At 40.8% G+C, this 24,988-nt stretch overlaps 1 protein-coding gene across 1 annotated transcript; it reads right to left on the bottom strand.

The window, feature by feature from the left end:
- Positions 1-1,173: 1,173 nt before the first annotated feature.
- Positions 1,174-24,741, bottom strand: tnfrsfa (tumor necrosis factor receptor superfamily, member a). Its single transcript, XM_006796864.2, has 10 exons — positions 24,428-24,741; positions 13,001-13,184; positions 11,387-11,518; positions 5,981-6,092; positions 5,723-5,853; positions 5,520-5,618; positions 5,386-5,432; positions 4,241-4,516; positions 4,110-4,146; positions 1,174-3,532 (listed from the first exon to the last, which is right to left on the bottom strand). The coding sequence occupies exons 1-10, from the start codon at positions 24,458-24,460 to the stop codon at positions 3,231-3,233; spliced, it is 1,353 nt and encodes a 450-aa protein (XP_006796927.1). The 5' UTR covers positions 24,461-24,741; the 3' UTR covers positions 1,174-3,230.
- Positions 24,742-24,988: the final 247 nt, after the last annotated feature.

Raw genomic sequence — 24,988 nt, 5'->3', positions numbered from 1 at the left:
ACTATGAGGATTCCTTCTTTTCATATTGGCTATTACAAAATGCAAGAAACAAGTTCATTTAAAGCCATGAGTGTCAGCAATTTGACTACAATGAAGTAATTAAAAACTACAGCCTTTCTAATAATAATTTGCCCCCCCTCCCCCCCTTAAGTGCTCACTAAGCTCGTAAACGCTGTCTTAGGATTCACGAATGTATTTGTAATGTTGCGTGTCCTTCATGTTTTTTACTGAAAGTGTGTTAAAGAAGATCTATGAACAGGAGGCGTGATTACAACAAGAAAAAGATTTAATATTGGCCTTAACATCTGTACATGACTAAGAAAACCTTAATGTCTTTTAAGTACTGTATTTCCATTTCACTCTCACCTGGTTGGTGAAATGAAACATCTTAATGGTAGGGCGTCTTTAATGGTTTTGTGTATCTCCTAGTCAAACTGTCCATAAAAAATAACTATTATATTGTCTCACTGCTGCATGATGACTACAAACATTTCTATTTTGGATTAATGAGTTAATGATAATGCATAAATTCAGGCTGATCATATTCAGTCAATGTAGTATTTGACTCTTTAAATACTACCTCCAGGGTCATGTCTAGCGCCTTATTTTAAAATAAAAGTGTTTAGGACTTACATGCATCACACTATTGATAAAATCCACATAACTAGATTGTACTAGATTTTAATTCTAACATAGTTTGGAATTAACACTTTTGACACTCAGAGCAGCTGCGTCTTGCTGCTAGGTCATCCTAAATTACAGACGTATAGACTCCAGAGGGCTAAAAGCCCACTTTCTTCTGATTGGCTGTCCTCTGGAAGCATGATGAGGAGAAGCACACAACGCTTGTAAGCTGAAATACTGGTACTTGTTTGCCACAGTGTTTTAGGTGACCATAGTCTGAAGCCAGGATTTGTATGTAAATGCTGTACTATGACTTGTAAACGGCTTGCACTGGGTGTTTAGGAAACAGCACAACTTTAGTGAATGACCCGTGAGACTAGAGCTCTTTAAAGTAACGTATTGTCAGATCAGAAAAAGTAAAAATGATGAAGACAGAATTTACACAATCAATGAATGACTCATAATAAAAATATAAAAATAAAAAAACATGCAGATCCCCGAAAGCCACACTGAGCCATTGCTGTAAAAAAAAAAACAATGAAAACATCATTTCAATGTCTGTACAAAACATTTATTTGAAATAGACATAAAAACAGCTTTGATGTATTTGCATCATTCATATCTGAAATCCACGACGAGCAAACAATAACTAAGGAGACATGGCTTAATGGAAATCATGAACAGAAGGGTTTTTTTTTATACAAGTAAAAGGAAGTTATGTGAACAGCTCAGGAATTGCAATGAAATATTTAAAACCACAGAAATATTACAAAAACATGATTTGTCTGAGTAAACAAAACATGCACTGAAGCCTATTCACTGCTATACGACACCAGGAAAGGCTGAGGGGGATTAAAAAAAAGAACTAAAATGGTATCAGGTGAAAAAACTGGATCCAAATGGAGCATGAAAAGGGCGTACAGGGTCCCTAGAAATTGATGCAGGCTGTATTTTCATTGTCTTTCAGTAGATGGCAGTGCCAGCACTGTAGCATCATTCTTTAGCAACAATATATAACTCTGTAACTCTTTTCTTTATACATGAGGAACTGCAGAAAAATGGGCGAAACAAAATCTAGTTAAAAATAGTTTTTTTTAATCCTCAATAACTTCATACGTCACTATATTCATTTTAGTCTGTTAATATAGTTGCATATATACATATATATATAGTTTGTGAGACTTCTATGCTCTCTACACATATACATGCGAGAAAATTGGGGGGGGAGGAGTCTTCTTTTTGAAACCAGAAAAGGTTTCCTTCATCTTGTCTGAATCTAAGTGAGACAAAACAATCCGTACCTGCACCCTGCGTCACTGCTGATATGAAGGGACTATTTGGTCAGTCGGCTCACTCAAAGTCCAATTTGAAAAGACGCATTCAGCGTTGGGCATCACGGACGCTTCGACAACGTGCCCAACGTGGCCTCGGTGGAAGAAATGGCACCGAATCACTGACACGCCCGCAGCCGAACGGATTCTAAGAAAACACTACGAGCTGAAACTACAACCTGAAACATTTGTTTTCAGTCATTTTGCCCTGGTGCTACAAACCCCGACAGCACTAATACTGCGTGTGTATTCCAGGGGTCACTTTGGCAATGGCATTAAACAACAAGAGATAACTATTTATTTATTACAATAAATATATCAATAAATAAAATGACCTTTTGAAATTCTCCAAGTTACAAGGACACACTTTTTTTTTTTTAACTAAGCTACTTGTCGTCGTCCCAGCAGAAAGAGCTGGTGAAAGTCCTTCTTCAGCGTTGTGTGTGAGTAGTAACACTGAACAGGACTGAATGACGAGGAAGGCCATGTCTGATGTGACCAGGTCGTAGAAAACAATAACAAAAAGACACCTAAGTAAATGTAGGTATTCAAACAGCGCAGCAAAGGTCAAGCTTGTGATTAGTAAGGATGCAAGTTAACCTTTGTTATAACAAACGGAGGCTATCTTCCAATCATTAGTCGGAAAAGTGTTCATGGACTAATATACAGAAGTTGAAATCAGCACAACTTTCAGCGTGACTTTTTTGCTTTAAATCCTACATGTGCCTGAGGTCAGTGCATCGATGCGGCACAGTATTTGTGACACAGCTAATGCCACTCCTACAAACCAGTGTATATATCCTTGTCTCGCGCTAGTGTGTTAGCATCCGGGCGGATGACCAACACAAAGCCAGAAACGTCTTAGCTTTCAGTACTTGGCTACGCTTCTCTACAGCTTAAACCATGCAGCCGCAGCGCCTGCGGAAGATGACAACTTCATGTTCTTGTGCTCTTTTTAAAAAAAAAAAAAAAAAAAAAAAAATTAAAAATTGTTACACCAGGCTTTTTGTTTCCATGGTTACGCTTCAGCATTTGGCAAGAGGTTAGTATCCTCGGACCGTTCATCAAAACAGCTTGACTTTCCCCTTTTTTGCTTTTATCTTTTTTGTCTTGTTTTTTTTTTTTTTTTAAACTACTGGCTTTTGAATACGTGGCCGATCAGCCACAAAAGAGGTAAGCCTGTTCATGAGACACAACGTCCACTGGCAGTGTCTGTCTGCTTTCTTTTTGTATTAAGTACTTTGTGTTTACTTCATTTGAAGTCCCCGCTGCTTTTCAGGGCGTGTCTGCGTGTTTGTAGTAGCCCCTTCGGAGGGCTTCGGAGGCGATGCTCTCGGCTGAACGTCGCTGGTCCATAGTCAGCAAAGTGTTTAGCAGGTCGTTGATGTCGGCTCGGAGTCCCTGCCTCTGCATCCAGTTCTTCAGCAGTTCATACACTTTATCGCTGGAAGTGCCGCTCTCCGCAAGCCGAATGTGGTTGTCACTGACTCCAATCATTCTGAAGAACTTGTTGTGGATCCGCACGTCCAAGTACTCGTCGAACAAATCGAAGCTCTTCCTCAGGGATTTTTCAGAACCTTTTGGGGGGAAAAAAACCAAACAAAACACACAGATGAAGACAGGGAAGAATTTAGACTGTGAAAACAGAAAGCCACAACGTGTAAAATGCATGTGCATCTTGTTATTTTACGGACTGTTCCTAACAGACTGTGAACACTAGCGTGCAAATCATAACAGTTTCATAACATTGTTCCAACAAAAGGAACAAGCAGCAAGTTTCAATACATTTTCTGTCAGGGGAGGCATGTATAATACTATTAATAGAGCATCAAACAAATTAGTTAAGCCGTGTCCTCTTTAATTCACCATGAGAACAAAACAACAGTAAAAAAGGCCGCATGTTCCGAAGCCCTAGAGGCTCAGATATGGCCTGACTATCATGAGATTATTAATCTATCAAGCAGCAAAGATGAGATCTGGAGGAGATTTTGTGACTTCCCTTTGGATTGCCATGAACAGCATTAAACTGTTTTTACGTAAAGCTGTCTGGCTCTTAGGGTAAATCAAGTGGGAAAAGAGCTCTGTGAAAATGTTTCTTAAAGTGGACACCCCCCTTCCCCCCTCCACACACACAAGACTCTGTGTGAATCTTACCTTGTAGTGGCACCAGTCGACATCGCAGAGGATCATCCTGCAACACGAGACCAAACAGAAAGTTTAAGGCGTGATGAAAATTTTAAAATACAGCGTGACCCATTTGAGCTCATTCTGGCTCTACTCCTCACCAGATCTGCAGGCAGCTGTCTGAAGGTAGCGGGGCTCTGGTGTGGAGTGTTGGAAACCGCCGTGGGAAGGGCTGACAGGCTAGTTTGAGAGGAACTAGTGGTGTTGGGCAAGCTGTCCCCTAATCCTCGGTCTTCATCTTCGAGGGGCGGGGAGGCCTTGGTCATCCCAGCCTGGGTCTCCTGCAGGAGCGGCCTTGAGTCTGGGCGGGACTCCTCGCCTTCCAGACCCGCGTTTTGATCATTCTGTCGCTCCTCTGCTGTGGCTCCACTCTCATCCTGAGCAGAAAAAAGGAAGTGTATAGAAAACGTGAACACAACAATGGCATATGTTGTCCAAACGGTGTAATAAATGGACAGAGTTGAAGATTGACGCATCAAAGTTTTGATTAGTGGATGAAAAGCTCCACTGGTATTTAACTCCAATAAATGCTTTAAATCTCATTTCACTGACAGACACAGGGTGTACTATCGTATTATCAAATCTCCTTACATGAGGCGTGCCTCAGGGGTCCATGCTTGGCCCAGGCTTTATCATGCCATAATACTAATAATAATGACTCATTTTACTTTTCCATGAGTGTGTTCTGTAGATAGATTTCACTGACAGAATTAACACCCCCCCCCCCCCCCCCCCCCCCCCAATCTTTGATAAGTATTGTGAAGTGAAAATCTGCTAATGTGAAACACTTGTGAATCTTGTTATGAAAACATATGAAAAAGTGTTAAACCATTTCTCTCTTTTTTCTTCACTGAATTTAAGACACAATTCATGCTTTTATTTTATGTCTATTTGATTACTTTATTGTTGTTATTATTCAGGTGTCAGCCTGTCTTTACGTTCTTGACTGGAAATGGTCCAAAACACCCCCTCGCGCTCTTAACAGGCACTTATAAGAGAGATCAACTACGTTAGCTTTTCCTTGTTGGCTCCCATTCAGTTTCAATATTTTTTTGTCTGTTTTTAAGTCACTGAGTGGAGTGGCACCACTCTAACTCCCTGATCTTGTAACCTGCTCTATTCACGCGAGATCACTGAGGTACACTGAGCAGATCCATCTGCTCTTCGTTCAGCAGCACAGCACTTTGTTCAATGTCCATTTGAAATGGCTTGAATTAAACGTGTAAAATAACGACAAACAACTTACAATGGGAATCTTGACAATTTCACTGGACTCGCAGTGGAGCTTCAAGCCTATTTCGGAAGCAGGAAAATAGCATTAGGAACACATCTGATGAGCAAAACATTAACTGCAGACGCACAGACTTGATATCAACTCACATGGTATTTCACATGAACGCTGCTTGAAAATGAACCACCACAGAGCCAGTGCGATAATGATGATGATAACGATGGCCAGGAAAATGCACAGAGGTACAACTGAAAACAAACAAATAAATGCCACGAACACAAAAAATTTAATTTAAGCAACGATAGCTAAAAAACTTTCGGCAGCAGAATCTGAAACTGATAGTGAAACTTACCGATGCTCGCCGGAGGATCCAACGTGGGCGAAAGGGACGGAGTGATTCGTGTGGGGGACAGAGGGCGTTTTCGGCACACTGTGTTAGAAAACGGTGTGCACTTTTTTACCTCCTCCTCGTGAGGTTTACACCTGCAATTTTGAAGCACAGAAACCTTTTAAGTAACAGTAAAACAGAGTCCCAAATTTTGACTGTAGGGTAGACGCAGACGCAAAAACAATCCAGAATAATTTCAGGAAACAGGTAAGTGACACTCACTTGACACAGCGCTTGCAGACTTCGCAGGCCTGGTCCGGAACACAGAAGGTATTCGGTTTGCACTGGCACTTGGTGTCTGCAGTTGTGGTGCAGGAAGCAATTTCCTCCTGATCTGTGGACAGTTAGGAAAGTTGTGAGACAAAGAGGCTTCTGTAACACCTTTCAGAACAAAGTGAAAAAGTGCCTAACAGGACACGATGGGAAATAAACAGCTAAAAAAAAAAAACAATTAAAAAAAGAAATTCAAGACATGGCATCATGTCTGCTTTTATTAAGCAAAGTTCAACTCTGAATGTTGCAAACTGCGTAAACAGCTACAGACTTTAACAAGTGAACTTCTAAAAAACGTATTCCCACGACCATCAGCATGCATTACATGATGGAACAAATAGAAGACCTTCAACTAATTTATTGGACACCGGCAATTATGTGGCAATGTTTTGCAAAGAAAAAAAAAAGATATGTTAGACAATTAGGTTACTAATTTTATCTCCCTCTGAGACATATTTTGCTTCACTTTAACGGGATAATAAGGAACGGGGAATCTGCCACGGTTCATTTCTTAAAATGAGACCTAAATAGATGGTAGCCCTGGCCTTTAGGATATGATCAAAATTAATAACAAGCCAGCGGTCCAACTCCACAGGACGCCCTTTCATATAAAATCTCATGTTCATGCTTGCCAATTAAAGAAAAATGGCTTTGTTAGGTTGGTTTGCAAAATGTGTGCACACTGTCTTTCACACTAACCTTCCTATCGTTTTATACAGGCGATTAAGCTCATTCTATAACAAGCTATGGATATTTTAAAGAGTTTTATAGAACTAAGTAAGGAGGATTTTTTTCGTATTCACTGCATATTTTAATGTGATCCAAATAAAGGCACAGGTGAGAACTGCCACCTTGATCAGGTCACTGATGATGTTTCTGTTGGTGTATTTAGTTGCAGTTATTTAAATCACAGAATATTAAACAATCATGACTAATCTAAGCTGGAGTTGAAATAGCACAATTATTTTCTGTTTGCTTCAACACTGCCCATAGAGGCAAATGTGCGTTCTGCCGTAAGTGTTAATAATGATCAGTGTAAAGATCATAATGATCCTAATGCGGTTACGCAAGAAAAAAAAATTACCTTACCCTGATGCAAGACTGCACTCATTTCCCATTTCACTAGTAATAACTTAGTAGTACTATTATTGTACGATCTACTGTACAATATTAAGCGCCTTGAGGCGACTGCTGTCGTGATTTGGCGCTATATAAATAAAACTGAATTTCATTGAATTACTAGTTTGGACTCTCTTTTGCTTTCAGAACTGACTTAATTCTTCATGGCATCGATTTAAGAAGGCGCTGGAAGGATTTCTCTGAGATTTTGGTCCATGTTGACATGACCGCATCACACAGTTACTGCAGAAACCCCTGTTTAATGATTGTATGAGTCCTTGTTTGAGCTACCCTTACTTTCCTATCAGCTCGATGTAATCTGACAATGCAGGTTTGCATTAGGATTTTTTTTGGGAGGCCCGTACTAGAGATGGTTGAGTGGGAAAAATCACAGCAGATCAGCAGTTTCTGAAATACTCCAATCGGCTTTGTCTGGCAGTAACAACCATGTCATGTTTAAAGTCACACAGTTTTAATTTTTTCCCCATTTAGATGCTCACTTTGACCTGCAGCAGGTCTTATTGACCGCGTCTACATGCCTAAATGCACCAAGTTGCTGTCGTTGATGAGTCGATGGCTCAATGCAACAACTTGTATTGTAGCCTGTGTGCTTCACGTATTTTTTTCCCTTTACGCAAGACAAGTTGGAAAAGTAAAGCTCTCAGTCAAGGTTTGGATTTCCAAACCAACAAACAGCTTTTTTGTTTTTTAAGCATTTCTCTGATTAGAGTCTGAACACAAACAAGCTGCTATTTTAGTTTAGTACATCTACTCCTACTTATTCCAAGTATGTGGGACAACAAGCTTCACTGTTATTATATTAATGACATGTAACAATCAAAATGAAATTACAATTTTCCAATACAGAGCGACACGGGTTCTGTTTCATTCCTTTCTAACGGCAGGGCACAAAAAAGACCCTGGTAGGATATCATTCGCTGCACGCTTGTTAAACACTAAACCCCACGGCACACTAGAAGCTTTGATTCTGGCAGAGCACACAAATATTTAAAAGGGATTAACTGTGAAATTACGTAGCATAAAAAGAACTATCAAAGATTTTTACGGTCTTAACCTTTTCCTGTTAAAGAAGAGAAGTTTTAAAATGAGCTGAAATACAAAAGCTGCTTAAAATGGCAAAAATTTATCTATGTTTCTTGTCGGAATGAAGTGTCATAATAGCACAAAGAATGACACGACTATCAGCATTGGGCTTGGCTGTGAAGGCCCAACTGCACAACCAAAACAAGGTATTAAAAAGCCCGTCTATTGCCACTTTACCAAAACTGACTTTGTTGCATTTTAAACAAGCTGGTGACGGGGATTTAATCTAAGTATGGCTGATATGACACTTTATAGGTGGCTGACAACATAGCATTAGGGCTGCCACGATTAGTCGACTAGTCACGATTACGTCGACTATTAAAATCGTAGACGACTAATTTAATAGTCGACGCGTCGTTTGAAACTTTGTAAGATCCCAAAAGACGCAGGAATAAGTAGTAGGATTTAAGAGTGTAATAACGGACTGAAACAGAAGATGGCAGCACTGCATGTACAAGGATGCCAGCTGCCATTAAACCCCGAAGAAGAAGAAGCTGTGTCCCAGAATTCATAGCGCGGCCCAGCGCAGTTGCCAACAATGGCGTTAGTTAGTTAGTTTTAATATTACTCTTATTATTCTTTCTGGGTCACAAAATACAGTTTAACATATTTTCAGGCGAGAATGTAGCTGCTTAAACCTCAAATATCTGCTCAGTTTATCAAGACACCACATATTTTTAAAAGCGCTCCGACGTTTTCGGAGATGTCTGTTACCCACCAGCTCGATAGCTATCTGAGGTTCAAGGCTCACTAGAGCCGGTGAGAACACCGGACACCCGGCAAATCGTTTTCAAAGCCACCGCCGTCTTTCGCTACTCAGGTTAAACATGTAATATAAGTCACTAAGATAACTTAAAAATGTTATTGTTTGGCTTATTTTAGTATTTTATTTGTTCCTGAGTAAATCGATTTGGCTGAGAAATAAAGTTTTTACACAGCTGAATAAACGTCAAGCAGACAACTGATTATCAGAAGTGTGAGATGCTCGAGAATATGCTCCGGTGTCCTGTTATATTTTAGATAGCAAGGAGCAGACGAGACTGAGTTTATTAAACTTCACCGAAACAATCTGCAGATTTCATTAAAATTTAATAAACTATCATCTTGTCTTTATTTTTAGTTAGCACATACCTTAAACACTTAAAGCTGTAAGCTAATGATAGTTATATAAGAGCAGATGCTGCTGGTGCAATAAGCTGTACGTTTTACGTCCAATGGATGCATGATCTGATTAGTCGACTAATCGCAAAAATAATCGGTGACTAGTCGACTATCAAAATAATCGTTTGTGGCAGCCTTACATAGCATTCGCTGTTGCTGTGGCTAATTTTTACATACAACATCAATGGTGCTGTAGTACCTCGGCATAGTGACAGATCATCACATACAAAGGAGATACGAGAAGACCCATATAGAAAAGAAATAGTAAAAACTTATATGATTTACTCATGAAAGTGGCCACTTTCATGAGTAAATCATATAATCATATAAGGCTTCCAAAACATACAAGTTTCATTATATAATTTTTCAAGGGATCTTATATCTGTTTTCACTCTTGTATGTTTTTCATACAAGTTTCACACAAGACAGATACAAACCTTATAAGATTTAAATATACCTTTTCCATATGGGGATATTCCAAACCTAAAATAGACCAAGAGGCTGGTGATTTCTCGATTTTGGTTAATTCATTAAACTGGTAAATTTGTGTGAGTCTGCGCCACAAAGTCAGATAGAGACATGGGTCCAAACTGACTATTAAAAGCTTACCCTACAAAGGGAAGGGTCAGACACACGGTCATTTACTATAAATTATAAAACGGTGCAAAAATGTGGCCATTTAAGCCATTTTTTGCCTGTAGAGGATGCTTGGCCCTATAAAAAAGTTTGATAACCCCTAATTTAAACGATTGTAAAAGTAAAAGATGTTATCTTACAAGTAAAAGATAACATCTTTTACTTGTGAGATAACTTTTACAGACAAAAAAACCAAACTTCGGCCTCCGCTCCAAGCAACTTAAGTTCCATCTTACTCCATAAATGATTCACTGAATCAACAGCAGCCTTGTCATTATGAAATATTTTCCGACCAGTAAGTTCTAAAGCGTTCCAGATAACACCGCAGTTCATTTTAAGAAAAAGTAGTCCAAAAATAGGCATCTTTTAAAAATATCATTCACATTTCCTTTGGTGTGTTCCTTTTAATTGTTACATGGTCATAAATAAGTTAAAACTAGAGCAAAACAAACCCATCCACACCCACACATATTAAAAAACTCTCCTAAAACCGCAATGAATGAGCACAAAGCACATCCTATGTAACAGAAGTCTCTTTTCTGCAGCTCCTGCCTTTCATTGGACACAAAGACAGCAGTGTGGGAGACAATGAGATGCAGCCACACCCAGCTCAGTCAGGTAAGACAGACACACAGGCAAATCTCCTGAGACGTGGAACACACTCACATTTGGCCTACGAAAACAAAAACAACAAAGACACGCCCTGCCACTTGGTGTAACATCATAAGATCACATTGTCATGAGTGGCTCTGAAAGGCGAGGGCGCAGACAAAAAGGTATTAAATTTCCTAAAATGATATATCCGACCAACTGGATTACAGAACACTCGACATTTATGTTTGTTTTAAGGTTAAAAAAAAGCCTTCTGTATTTATTTATAACCTCAGATTTATTGTCAGTACTCAGATTTGACTATTCCATTTCCTGGTACCCGACCTGACGTCATGGCTGTGTGCAGCTGCTGATAATAATTTCTTAGATAAGCGGATAAATGATCAAGCAAATGATTAGTAAAATGTCTCAGTCAATAACAGTTGAGTATTTTGTGATATTTACAGGTACATACAGACATATATATGCCTGTGTTGGTGTTGTTCCTATACCATCATAATAATGTTGGCCCAGGATCAATATTGTAGTTGATCAATAACATTGTCTAAGCATTCAGTATTATAATACTGCAATTAATATTACAAAATTTTTACAATATGTAAAACATCTATGTGTGGAAAACAGTGTAGACCTAAAAACCAATCTATATACAAAGTATACTTATAGTCTATATACAAGTAATGACCTCACTATTGATTTATCAGAGGAGGAGAGTCTCATTACCTGAGCGGCAGTGAGTACACGGCAAGCAGCGGAACATCCCGTTGTTGTGCTCTGTGTGGGTCTGTCCATGTTCACATGGAAGACAGATCCCGAGTTCTAGGTCTCTTTCACAGGGCTGATGCACATATGTTCCTGCAAATAAAGGAGAAAACCATCACATAACTAGCCCAAAACATAAACGCTTTGCACGCCCATATAAAGAGCATATTTAATATGTGAATGCCAACTTTTAGTGATGCTGCGTTTCCTGCCGATTTCAGAGCAGAGCAAAGCAACGCGTTAGGTTCACAAAGCTGCAAACCAAAGGAGGCATCATCTTAGAAAAAAACAAAAAGAGCTTGACCCATGCCGCAGAAACTGATTATCACTATTTTACATTTCTGCATCATTTTTTCCTGGAATTCGGAGGAGAACAGATTTGCTGAACTGCAGCGAATCAAGTCGATCTCCTTTACTCGCACACTGTCACGCTTTGCAGTTTTAGACTCGATTCATGCACGCTGTGAGTACGACCACTTGATTCTCATGTGTCTTCAGGATTTGTTTGATGCATGAATGGGAAAAAAAAAACAGCAGGAGGAAAAAATATCTGTGGTTGGACTTTCTAAGCATCCAGTAAATAAAGCCATTGTATTGTGCTTAGGCTTAGAGACAGTGCAGTCCGTTTCACCCACAGTTAACTGGATCCAAAACTAATTTTTGATTTAAAAAAAAAAATCTATTTGCTCGTAAATAAATAAAAATAGTTTATACTGACAAGAAGAAGCAGAAAGCTATCACTCCACACCATTAAATGATTACTGTGGCTTTAAAACATGTGGTAACAGCTGAGCAACTGGGATAAAGAGGAGAAAACACAATAATGCACGAGGGAGGAACATCACACATTATTGAACCAAACACAAGCCAAACAGTGTCAAACAATGACGACCTCTCATTACTATATTAATTAACTGTGAACTGATAATCTATTAACTCTTACTTCAAAGTGGCAGACAGTGATGATTAAATTTGCAGCTTTTTCACAAGTAATCATTTGTGAATCTCTAAGTTCATGTAAAAAAACAAACAAACTGGAGTTGATCAAATATTAAAAAAAAAGACATTTCTTAGAATCCACAGTGGCAAATAAAATAATTCAATCAGTTAGCAGAACCATGCAGTGCTTGTGTCTCAGCTAAACGCTCAGACTTAAAAAGAAACAAAAAAACAACAACAAAAAAACAGCTTTATTGAATTTTTTTTTCATAATAAATTAAAAGGATTAGTGCTTTTAAGGACTACAGCTTTAAAAATAACCTCTGCGTCACACCCCGCACATTTCACTTCACGTTTTGCTTCACTCTCATCTGCTGAGACGGAGCGGTTTGCTTTCTGCTCCTGGCCATCACACATTCTTTCCAGATCAGGCTGGGGGAATATTTTAAAAACTAGTTTGGGATCAAATTCCGCTTACGGCTTTGACATTTACCTTAAATTAGAAACAAAAACAAAGAAGACACCATGCCGATCTAAACATTGGCTACAAACTGCCCTCGTGTCAATTTGTCTTATGTTTGTATCGTTTTTGTAGATATAGTGACACGGGAGTGTAACTCCTCTTATCCGCCTTACCAGCATTGCAATTGAGGCAGCAGAGTCCCTGGTGCAAGTACTGTTCATTCTCCACGCAGGATTTGTGTAGTCGAAGTGTTCGGTTTACGTATGCTTCATTGGACCACTGAGCTGCTGGAGGTTCTGCTGCACGACACACAACCCAGATGAAGAGTGCTGCCACCTTCACCTGCATCGTCAAGGTCTGGGAGACAAACAGGGAGGAAGAAGAAAAGATAAGATTTGGGTTATTTTTGTGCATCCACAGTAGGCCGACTAACCCGCAATCAAACTCATAAGATAAAGGAAAGCAAAGAGGAGAATCTATCTTCATAGGAAACCTTGTGTGAGCAATCTACATCTTAATTTGAACCATCTGATCTGAACATCTGCCGTGGGAAGCAATTAAGGGAGCTGTGCAGCCGGTCAGAACTAGAGGCAACACAAACTCGTGTGTGCAGGATGCAGAGCTCTACGCTAACTACATGCAGCGCAACAGGCAGCCAAACTTAATTAGGCCTTGATCTGGTTTTCCTCTACATCAAAAAAAAAAAAGGGAGGAAAAAAAAGGCAGAGAATCTGCTTCCTCTGCTGTGGATGTAAAAGACAGAGTCTGATAAGGTATCTTAACTAACAGCAGCATGATGCCCATATCAAATGCGGGTTCAGAAATCCATTCATGGGCTGGATAATAACAGGCTTGTATAGGTGGGGTACTGAGAAGAATACAGCCGAAACACTTTAGTGCGGCCCCCGGGCGCTGGTGTTTATTCACACGCTTTTCACCGTGTCAACGTGAGAAGGCCCCATTCACTGGCAAACAACGCACTTTAGTGGCTCTACTTCAAATGACCCACATTCTTAAAGCCAGACTCTTTGAATGCCGGGACATGCGACACCGACATGAAGCGCCTCGAATGCAACACGACACCTCGTGGGTAAATGAAAGTCCTAGATTTGGAGGTTTTGTCTTCTCCCGTGTGCACACCCCCACAACTACCCCACCCCGACCTCTGTTAAGCAGGAGAGAGAATATGGGACAGGTTGGGTGGAAAGGGCTGAGTAGTGAAAGGGGGGGAGCAGAAACTGTAGACAGCAGGTTGAAGATGGGATGTTCTACAGGGAATAGGCACTCTAAAAAGGACAGTGTGGGAGAATGAGGGGAATAAAAGCTGAGAGCACATAGGCAGAGGTAGAGAAAGAGGAACGGGCTGGGGAAGAGACCGATTCCTGACGCTAGACTTGACTCTCTGGAGGGCCGCCATGCCTTGTTGTTCAAAGGAACTTTCCTCCCTCTCTCTTTCCCTCTGCCTTTCCCCTTCTTCCTCTCCCTCTGCTCACGTCAGACTTTCCAAAGACGCTGAGAAGCAGACGTGGAGTTACAGACGGCCGGCAGAGCAGTCACAATCACACCATTTACATCTATCCAAACATTCTGGGGAACGGGGGAGGCAGAAGAGAGAGGGAGAGAAAGTGAGAGGGGGGGAAACTAACAGCTTGCATGACACAGGGTGAGTCTTTAGACTTGAATATACTGTGTGTAAGACTGTGGGGTGGGTGGGGATGTGGAGAGACGGAGAAATCTGTGCACAAGCGCACGCTACAGACAAAAACAGTGGAAAGAAAACAGGAAACTAAAGAAATGAAGGAGCTGCGCTAAAGGTAATCTTATACCCCACAACGCAGGCACGGACTGTGAAGCTGTGCTCGGTATTCAGGAATATCTTTAATAGAGTGTCTTTACAGAGCACAGCCCATCAAAGGGTGCCTCTCTGACAGTAAACATGAACGGACAGTGCTGATATTACATCATTTCCAGGCTTTGTTCGTTTCAAGGCCTGCGATTCCAAACACTCCCAGGTGCAGCCGTTCTCAGTAGCTAACCTGTTATGATCGGCAAGGTTACGACCAGAAAAGATGCAACATTTATTTTTTTAAACTGTTGACTCTGCCATTTCATTTAATTTCACAGTCCAAACAAATGTCTTGCTTCTTTACCTTCTTTGTCTTACTGGTCTGATCGCAGTTGCGTAAAACTGAGAAAATAGCTAACTCTTACACTGAAGTAGCTCTAACAAATACATTTATTCACTGATTGTTGCTCAGCAAACCATAAAGGGTTTAAATGACGGAATCAAAAATATAATCTTTTTCTCTAAAGTTGGATCTATGGCCCTGCACTGGTGCAATTGTGGGGTTTCAGATAATACAGAAGCTGCTAACATGCACTTACAGTACATGCGCAGTCCCAACAGTGATGGTGCAGTACGTCAGTCAAATATTGACTGGTTTAAAAGTTAGCTTTACCAGGAAAGGAAACCGCAGTGGAGTTCACCATGAGGAGGAAGAAATGCATAAAGGAACATCAAATACCAAAGAAAAGCACAAACAATGGCTGCAGTTTTTAGTGTTTAACATTCTTTTTTTAGTCCACACTACAAAGATGTTCTTTGTCTATTATGACTGCTATCTTCTCTGCTGCAAGCTAAAGGACCAGCAACAACACAAACGCATAACTTTCATAGCAACCCAAGTCACAGCAGAAAGCTCCAACATGCAAACACGGGCCTACAGAGCGCTGCACCTACAGGGCTACAAACACAGCACCATGAGTCTTGTGGTATTTCTTGAACACAGCCTTGCCTGCACACGAGGAAAAGAAACAAGGCCACACGTCCACACTATTATCCTAAAGCTTCTGAACTACACTGGCACAAAAGTAGAGCATATACAAACACTATGGGCAGCCGCAATGTGGCTTGGTTTAACCTCCACAAACCAAGTGAGGAGGAATAGTGGAGTGACCGTAACCTCAGCGTAGCAAGCCCTCCAAACCCTCCAATTCCTGGAAACACTCCAACTTCAGCAGAAGTGGCCCAGTCCTTCTCTCTCCCCTGCCAAATGAGAGAGCTTGGCTACAGATAATTTGCTAAAACAGTGTCCTATTGTTATACAGTCTGCATGTATGATAAGTTAATACTCTACATGGGTGGATGCAAGTTAAACTAATAAGTTGCAATACAATAATAAGGGACTTTCTGTGCATCGACAACAGGAGCAACACTCCACTTCCTCTAAGCACCCGGGTTCCTCCAAATTGCCTTGGCACAAACTCTGCACATGCCATGTACACTGAGAATGCGTTTGTGACTAAATGACAGGACATCCTTTCAGTTTTGACCCAGGTTATCAATGGGCCATTTAGACGGCTGTGATCACCCTGTATTCCTGAGGAAATTACAGTAAGTCCCTTTATTAAAGAAATAAAGATGGGCAGAAACACAAAATGCGAGGTTCTCTCTCTCGCCCTGTCTCTCACGCAGACATGCACAATACGTACAAACAAACTAAGATAGCGTCTTCATTTCATATCGGACAGATGATTTCAATCATAGCCAACTGATAAGCAAAGACATCATGCACCTCATTATAGTCCTGCATCCAGAGCAGGACCTGATTTTCCATATCATGCTTTTCTTATTAGAAAATTAATTTCTTTCATCAATTAAGGGACAGCTTGGACACCGCGCAGCCGACGTCACACTACATGCACAAAATACGGCTGACGAGGAAAAGAGTTGAGATTAAAAAGCACAGTTATGTTGTTACTCATAATACGCACACCTTTAACTCAGCCGCCTACACTTTTCTTTGGTGTAGTCTAAAGGAAACCAGTTGTAGTTGTCACTTTATATCACTTCAATCGAAAGTTGATTTTTCTTTTACAGTAACTTGCACTGATTTGTTGATCTGCTTTTTCACTTTGGACTTGGACAGTTAACCCCCCCACTTGTTTTGTATATATTTCCCCTGTTTGCCATTTATTTCTACTGTCCTTCTATTTCTATTTTATTCCTGCACAGTTGGTGTGAAGCACCAACAGTTTCGTTGTTCTTGTACAATGACAATAAAGGGTTATTCTATTCGATCTGATAGCGGCCTAATCATCTGATTGGATTATAGACGCTCAGCAGCTGGAGGCTCTGAGCAACTAAGTAAACCAACACTGATTTTCAACCACCACTCCTTTATCTCCATGTTGAATGCAGGAATTTACTCATTTCACCCTGACAACGTTTGAGAACCTCAGCACGCGACAGCCGAGGCTCTGCAGCACATCAAAACTGACTCAAACATTAATTTAATTTCACATTTCAACACGTGGCTTCTTCTGCCCTTTACCATCATCCACTACTTAACAAGCCAAAATAACTGATCTCTTGTTCATTGTGTTATTGTAGCATTCAGATACATGTTACTTACAGAATTACATTTGCATTTTTGAAATTTAATCAATAAATAAACATGCCTTTTTTTAAAAAAAACTCAAACATATATCATATTTAAAAAACTTAACTACTCCATTTACCACAAAGAATATCAGTCAGCAGTCAGATTTATGATGATTCAACTACTTCTGATTGTTTTTCCCCAATTTATTCAAATTAAGTGATTAATTTTCCTGTGGTTGGTTTCATATGACTGCAAAAGGAAAAAAAACAAACAAATAGAAAAAACCCCAAAACAATAAAATGGGGTTAAGAGTTCAAGGTAACCGCTTCACTGTCTCGTATGTTTTAAACATATTTCTGAAGGAATAATGTATTACAGTGATGACCAAACCGGCCAAAAGATCATATGACAATTTTGGGGGAGATAGAATCACAATTTTCCCCACAGATTTAGCTGAACTCATGAGATCACATGATTAGCTGTGCATAGGGTTGCCTTACTAAAAAGCTTGTCACTTTGGCTCAAGGCTTAAGAGGACAAAGCTCCAGCTAGACTTGGAGCACAACATGGCGCATGTTTCGCCTTGTTGGTTTTTTTTTTTTTTTTTTTTTTGCCTGTCCCATTTGGTTCTTTAGCCGTCAGAATTGTTGTCTGAAGACCAACAAGGATACCCAATGGATTTATTTTGCCAAATGGATCATCATGGCATTGCCGTATTGGTCCATTTGATCGACCTTTGTTTTTATTATTTATTTTATTTTATTTTCAGTTGTTACAGACGGGACAGACATGAGTGAGGGATAGGAAAGGGAGAAAGAAAGAGGAAGGAAAAGAAAAACAGAAGGGGAGAGGGACAGTGAGAAAGGGGGGGGAAAAAAAATATCTCCGGGATCACCTGTTGAGAGAAAAAGAATAGAAAACAAGCAAAAAAAACAAAACAAAGCAACATACTATACACAACACCATCGCATTAATCTAGCTAAGTGTAAACAGCAGTAAACACTAAATATTGAATGTTGTTGTGCAGCAAGCAGGACAGACAGCGCACAATGTGCTTTGAAGTAGCAGCCAAGAAAGGTGTGATTTAAGTCTACAAATAGTGAACACCTGTGAGCACACCTGTGTGGATCGGCGCGCTTGTATTCAAATGGTTTCCCCATGTAACGGTCTGCAAGAGGATGTAGAGAGCCATAGCCCCGTCCCCCTTGTTGTTCGCCTTGTTGTTCTATATGGTGCGACTGTTGCTGGAGTGTTGACCTCTTAAGGCTTTTTCCATCTGCTCAATTAACTTTGGAAGGAGTCAAATGTGTGCCAGAGACCTACTTCTGCTTTAGCTTCAGGCTTATTTTTGGCTCCGATTCCTGTCTGAATATTCTGACTGGAAGTGGAGGTTTCTGCATGTAGCTCGTTGCTTGTAGCTTTGTCCGTCAGTTGCCCTGCGATGCACCTCTTCTGCATCTAGAGCGCTGTCCTTACTGTATGACGAGTTGCACTTTTGTTTAGCTCAGGCAGAAGAACTTGAAAAGTGCTTTTATTTAGTTAATGGCGATGAACTCAGAAACATGCGATCTACCAGATCAAGATGTGAGATTGTGTGATTCATGATGTCTGGTGTTACTCTGTCATCACGTAGTCATTTAAGAACAGAAATACTGATTTCTTTTGTAATGTCATGAGTATATAATTGATAATTATCACTCAAAATATGTTTAATGTGATTTCCCTTCCTAATTTAAGATGAAACTTCACGTATACGCCGTCCTAAATTAAACTTTATTTAATATGTTTTACATGTTACAATAAGGGGTTCTGGGTCTTAATGAAACTGTTTTGTATTGTACAGTTCAAATCCCCCAGGACTGACCTTGACATGACAGTGAACGCTCTGTGCTTTACAGATAAATCCTGGCATTGCCTGGAGAAAGGGGGTTGATCATGCACAACTTTCCTTGAGTGATAAATTACGCTGACATTTTGGGTTAGATTATGAAGACAAGTACAGCCCAGCTTCTGTCAGGAGAAATAAGTCTGACACTCGCTGCATGGCTGTAAATAAATTCAAAGTTCAGCCAAGCTCGCACACATTCATCATTATAAAGCTGAATGATAGAAAATAAAGAGAATGGCTCCCGCGTCAGTGCAGTACAGTTAAGAACAAGAAGGCGCTAACAGTTTCAAAACCACATTGTTAGGCCGCATACGCAGTGCACACACACACACACGCACACATATAATATAGCACACTAGCACATAGAGTGCATGTGTGGGGAGCGTGTGAAAAGCGGCTGCCCCCTCCTCTCAGGGAGCACAGGAAGCTCGAGACAATACAGAGGCTTCATGCAGGGTTCAGCTCCAAACTGTTCCCTGCACAGCAGCCTGCCTTAGAGCAGGCCCAGCACCCGATTAGACCCACAGCATATCCGCTAGGCTGGATATTTATAACTCAGGGAAGCTGCTGCTCCATAGCACAAATTCTTGAGTTTCCTCAGGAGGTGCGCGCCACTGATTAGATGAGGGTGACAGTGTGTCACAAGCAGGTTTGGTGACATTTACCAGGGGGAAAAAGAAAAAAAGAAAAGAAAAAGAGAAAGAACGATGATCCGCGATGACGACAGCTGTATTGAATTTCCTGAGAGACTCTTGACCACAAGTTGTCGAAATTACTGATACCCTGACGTTGATGTTTACCGCAAAAGAATGGCTGCATTGTTTTGATGAGTGAAACAAAGTGGGTTGCTGAAAGTTCAAAAGGTTCCACGTAGTTGTAAGCAGGTGCAGCGTGGCGCTTTAGTTTTTCGTTCGAATTATTTTGTTGCGAGGTCGATGTGGTCTCAGTGGTCTGTAAAGGTTGACTGCTCGTACATGTACTCCACGTCATTGTGACTCATCCAGAACATTACGGACATCCAATTTGAATGTCAATCCACAAATCACATTTGTGTGCTGCCGGGCGATTAACTTGGCCTTTTCAAATCGTGATTAGGCCTGTCACAGGGAAGCTAAGCTGTGAATCACAAGACAACTCCTGCAGGGAGGGAATTAAAAAAAAAGAGCAAAGAAAGGATGACTAACAGATTTAAGAATGAGCAGGAATCCATCACCTCGCTTTAAAGACAATCACATTAGCTTCACTAAAGCTCATCTTTGTGTAAAAGGGAGGGGGGCAGTTTGAAGTGCTGGCGGTTTATTGAGTTCTCTATAAACACACCGCTGCAAAAAATGTAGAATATGTGACTGGTGTAGCGGGTCAACAAGGACTTAAGTGACCATCAATGGTTGGAATTTGCACCAGATTTATGTCTTTGTAAACAGACTTCCATTTTCTAGACAAAGGTTGAGCTTGTTCCGAGACTCAACACTTTTATTATAATCTGCTCATTCATTCCAGGAGAGCAGGAAATCAGAAGATACAGCACCGCTGCAAAACCTTTTCCTGATCTGGCTTCATGGTATGTCAGGTTTGAAAGGTGCCTTTAGGCCAGGACTGTACTTTTGACTACGTTAATCGATTATTATCGACTATTAAGAAAAGGAAATCATGGAATAATTCAATAATCAAAAGGAATGCTGTCAGCTGATATCAACCTTGATATTGGCTTATCGGCAAACAAGATCAAAATCAGCGATGTCATCATCGATCTGTTGTGTGACAACACTTCGCTCTGGCTAAACGCTCAAAGGCGTTGAAGTTAAAAGATGACCGACATTAAATACACAGCAAATTTTGAAGTAAAGAAATAGCAACAGAAACATAGTAAACAAACAGAAATAAAAAATATGAGTTCGATCAGTCGGGATTTTCTTTCAAAAAAAATTAATAAATAATTTTACTCGGGGATTTCTCTGAAATTCAAAAGTAATTACGGTGTAAAAAATTTTAACACGAGACCAACAGTGGCACTATTAAAAAAAAGAATAGTGCACAATGATTCTTTATACTCGGTGGAAGCCGAAAATTTAAAATAAAAGTATAGCAATTTTTGAGCTTTATTTAAACCAGTACAAAACCAAAAGGAATCACTGATCAGTAATACCAAACTGTCCGTCACGCCACAGAAGCTGGGATCAGGGACCATGTGGAGCTGTGTTTAAAAAGTGACTGAAAAGAGCAATGAAACAGTGGAGGAGTAACTGCATGACTGAGTTATCCAGAGAGACACATCACAGTGCTGCTTTCACTTCATGATGTTCTTATATATATGAACAGCTACTTATGTGCCATGTGCTCATACAACACACTCTACTCTTTTAGTTATTTTAAGCCATGTTCTCACTTGAACTCCAGACAGTTATTAGCATCAGATGAGGACATAGCCCAGGGGTCCCCAATCCCAGTCCATGAGAGCCAGTGTCCTGCAAGTTTTAGATCTCACCCTGGGTCAACACACCTGAATCACATGATTAGCTCATTACCAGGTCTCTGGAGAACTTCAAGACATGTTGAGAAGGTAATTTATCCATTTAAATCAGCTGTGATGGATCAAGGATGCATCTAAAACCTGCAGGGACACCGGCCCTCGTGGACTGGGATTGGGGACCCCTGACATAGCCTTTTCCAGGGTTATCCTTACTAATGAAACACTGCGTTTTGTTTTGACTGCCTCCGTAGATGACACAGGTTATCCATAATAAAACTTTGTCTCTGTGCATTCATTGGACCATTACATGTGCTATTCTCAAATAGGCATAACTAAACATCACATGGATGTGGTGGCAAATAGCGGCCTGTCTCTGAGCCTGGTTCTGCTGGAGGTTTCGTCCTGTTAAAAAAATAGTTTTTCTTTCCCACCGTCACCAAGTGCGTGCTCGTCTGATTGCTGGGTTTTTCTCTGTATTATCTTAGGGTCTTTTGTAGGGATCTGTGGTTGTGATTTCTTGCTATATAAATAAAAATGAACTGTTTTATTGGGCACCTATATCAGGTAAAGTCTAGAAACAGGCTTCTATGTCCACAACAATCCTTCGTAGCACTTTCTGACATGAAAAAAGTGACTTCCAGTAAAGATTACCTTTTAGCACTCACAATGTGACACAGGGTTAGCAAAAGGAATGTTTTCCATGTATGAAAGATGTAATTAGTAGCTAACATATCAAACTGAAACTAGATGAGGTTATTCTGTTTATCTTGATAGTGGGGATGTTTGACGCGGAGTTAATTATCTCCACTTGTTTCAATTCGGGACCATTCAGATGTGAGCGGTGACTCGCCTCTGTTGGTATGCATTACGTGGGTAGGCAGCACCTGAACAGGTGGCACTCCCTCCATGAGTCAGCGAGCCCTTTGATAAGACTAGGGTGATTCACCTTAGCAACTGCAGGTCCACACAGGATAATCAATTGACTAACAATAAAACATCCTGGGCTCTCTGAAGAGCCCACATTAAAAGGCACAGACGCCACCTGGTATCAGACACTGAGTTGCGCTGCATTGCATCATTTGGCCTCTCTACAACTTCTCTAAGCCACAGGCATGGTTATAACTGTTCACATGGTCACCGAGCAGAGCGGCAACAAGCAGTGTCTACAGTATTAGGAACACTAGCGTTGCTGACCACTGCTTGTCCCCAGTGTCATAGTTTGGCCTCCGCTTGTTCCAGATGCCTGTCCTGCCCTTGTCTGTGTAGTCCACAGAGACGGAGGGGACTATTTCCTGTGTGAACCAACACCCAGACACACAGTAAACAATCACAGATAAAAATCTAGTGTACATTTGCATGGGCATGACAATTCTAAGAAGTAAATTGATGCCACTAATATCAGCAAATCTGTATACTCAAGACAGGAAGTTTACTGGACAGCCAGGCACGTACACTCGGGCAATTTGGAGGAGTGCGAGTGTGTGTGTGTGTGTCGGGGGGGATTAGAGAGGTGGGGAGGAGGAGATGAGGAGGGGCTGAAGTTTCCTCATAGTCCCTTAGCAACAAGGCCTGCTGGCGAGGCCTCCAGAATGTACTGTGGTTTACAAAAGAGATAAACATTGACTTTGCCACCCGGAGAAGTAAATCGGATTTCAGTAATGGAACACTGCATAACTTAAAACGCAGATCAGACAACTGGGAAAACAAACACTGGAGCTCCAGGCCCATCAGAAGATATTACATTTACTTTTAAACAGCTCCATGTACAGTGAGCAGAGCCACAGTGGGCATGTGTGATGAAATGCCACTGACAAACGCCATTACCCTCATCAGCCAAACAAGATGCCAACGCTTGATTTGTTCCGTCATTAGGAACTCATATCATTTTCCACATCTTATCTCATGTAGCGTTATCCTGGTGTAATCCAGTAAACTGTGAGAAAGGAAGTAGATCTCCTCTAATTCAAATGCGTATTTTGCATTAATCAAAGTACTTTTAATGCAGGACAAAGGCTTCCAGTCTGCTCACAGTGCTGGTAGTATAGGCGGCACAGTTGGAAAAAACAACAGGGGAGGAATGAAAAGACGTCTCTGTGAAGGTCTGAGTGGAATAAACTCTAAGAGAGAAATAGCTGAGAGTTGTTATGGACTAACTGATAAGGTGAATTCTTAGCTTTCTGATTACACATTCAGTCATGCTTCTCGCATTCTACACAATTTGATTTAAAGCTCGTTTGAGGCAGCAGGGCCACTGCCGCACAGCTCTCATTAATAGCGGCTAGAGGGCCAGCTACATCCGCTGCGACAGACCGAGAGCCGTCATATGCTGAATGTCTGAGGAGTGTGACCGCATGATGTCCAACACAGATGGTGGCTGTAGTGTTGGAAGAGAGAGGGGGGCGAGTGATTGAATGATCCAGCACATGCACTGAAGAGAGCAAAGACACAAAAACCAAAGTATTTCTGCATTTTCTCCAGAAATAAACACTTTAATAATTAACAACAACAAACACAGTGTTGCTTCCTGTGTCTGGGACAATGCACGGACTTGTTTCATCTTCAAGTTCACAGGCCTGGACGTGATTTCAGCTTCCACGACACTCTTATCTGTGTCGGCTCTTCGCTTTAACTTAATGAGACAGAAGCCTTTTCTTAAAAATATATATACTTTTAGATTATAAACGTTTAGATTATCCGAGCGGCAGCTTGAATTAAGAGGCTACTTTGGTAAATGATTTTTATAGAAACTATCAAGTTAGGAGCGTCAATGAATCAACAATCCACAGGACACACGCAAATAGAGTGGTACACATTCAACAAAGAGCGTATTTAGAAAGCAAGTGTCGTGTTTACTTACATGAAGTTTCCCGACCACCGGATCGAAGTTCATCTCGGGAGCTTCGCGTTGAGAGACAATCCCAGAGAGCTGGAAAGTCGCTTTACAAAACCCAAACTACTCTGAAGTCTTTAAAAAACCCCACACATACAGCGAAAAAGAAAACAGTGACACGAGTTCGACCTACGCTCGCTCCTTCGCCCGGTTTCTTTCATGAGTTTAACTCTTCTTTTTTCTTTTAGTGTTCAAACTTTACGGATTTTTCCTGAGAGAGGAGAAACAGACACGGTCTGAGCACCAGCGAGGAGCTTTTTCTTTTTTTCATGCTTCGAGCACTTCGCGTGACGTCAGACTGCGAGCCAATCACAACCCGTCCCCTAGAATAATAATGAAGGAGGAAATTGCGAAGCTTTGCAAAGCAAAGTAAAACAGCAACATTTTAACGCATTTCACTGCGTTGCTCGCTGAAGACCGTGTGTTGTTACTGGGTGAAGTGTGTAACACTGTTCCATGCAAGCAGAGGGGGTTTCTTAGAAGTCTGCAAATCATCACGCCACGAGACTTTGATCAGCGTGTAGTGGT

The sequence above is a fragment of the Neolamprologus brichardi genome, chromosome 7 (genome assembly GCF_056152115.1).
Source record: "Neolamprologus brichardi isolate AB-2024 chromosome 7, ASM5615211v1, whole genome shotgun sequence".
Taxonomy (NCBI): Eukaryota; Metazoa; Chordata; class Actinopteri; order Cichliformes; family Cichlidae; genus Neolamprologus; species Neolamprologus brichardi.
Note: the sequence above shows the minus strand (reverse complement) of the source record. Positions and strands in the feature narration are given on the sequence as shown.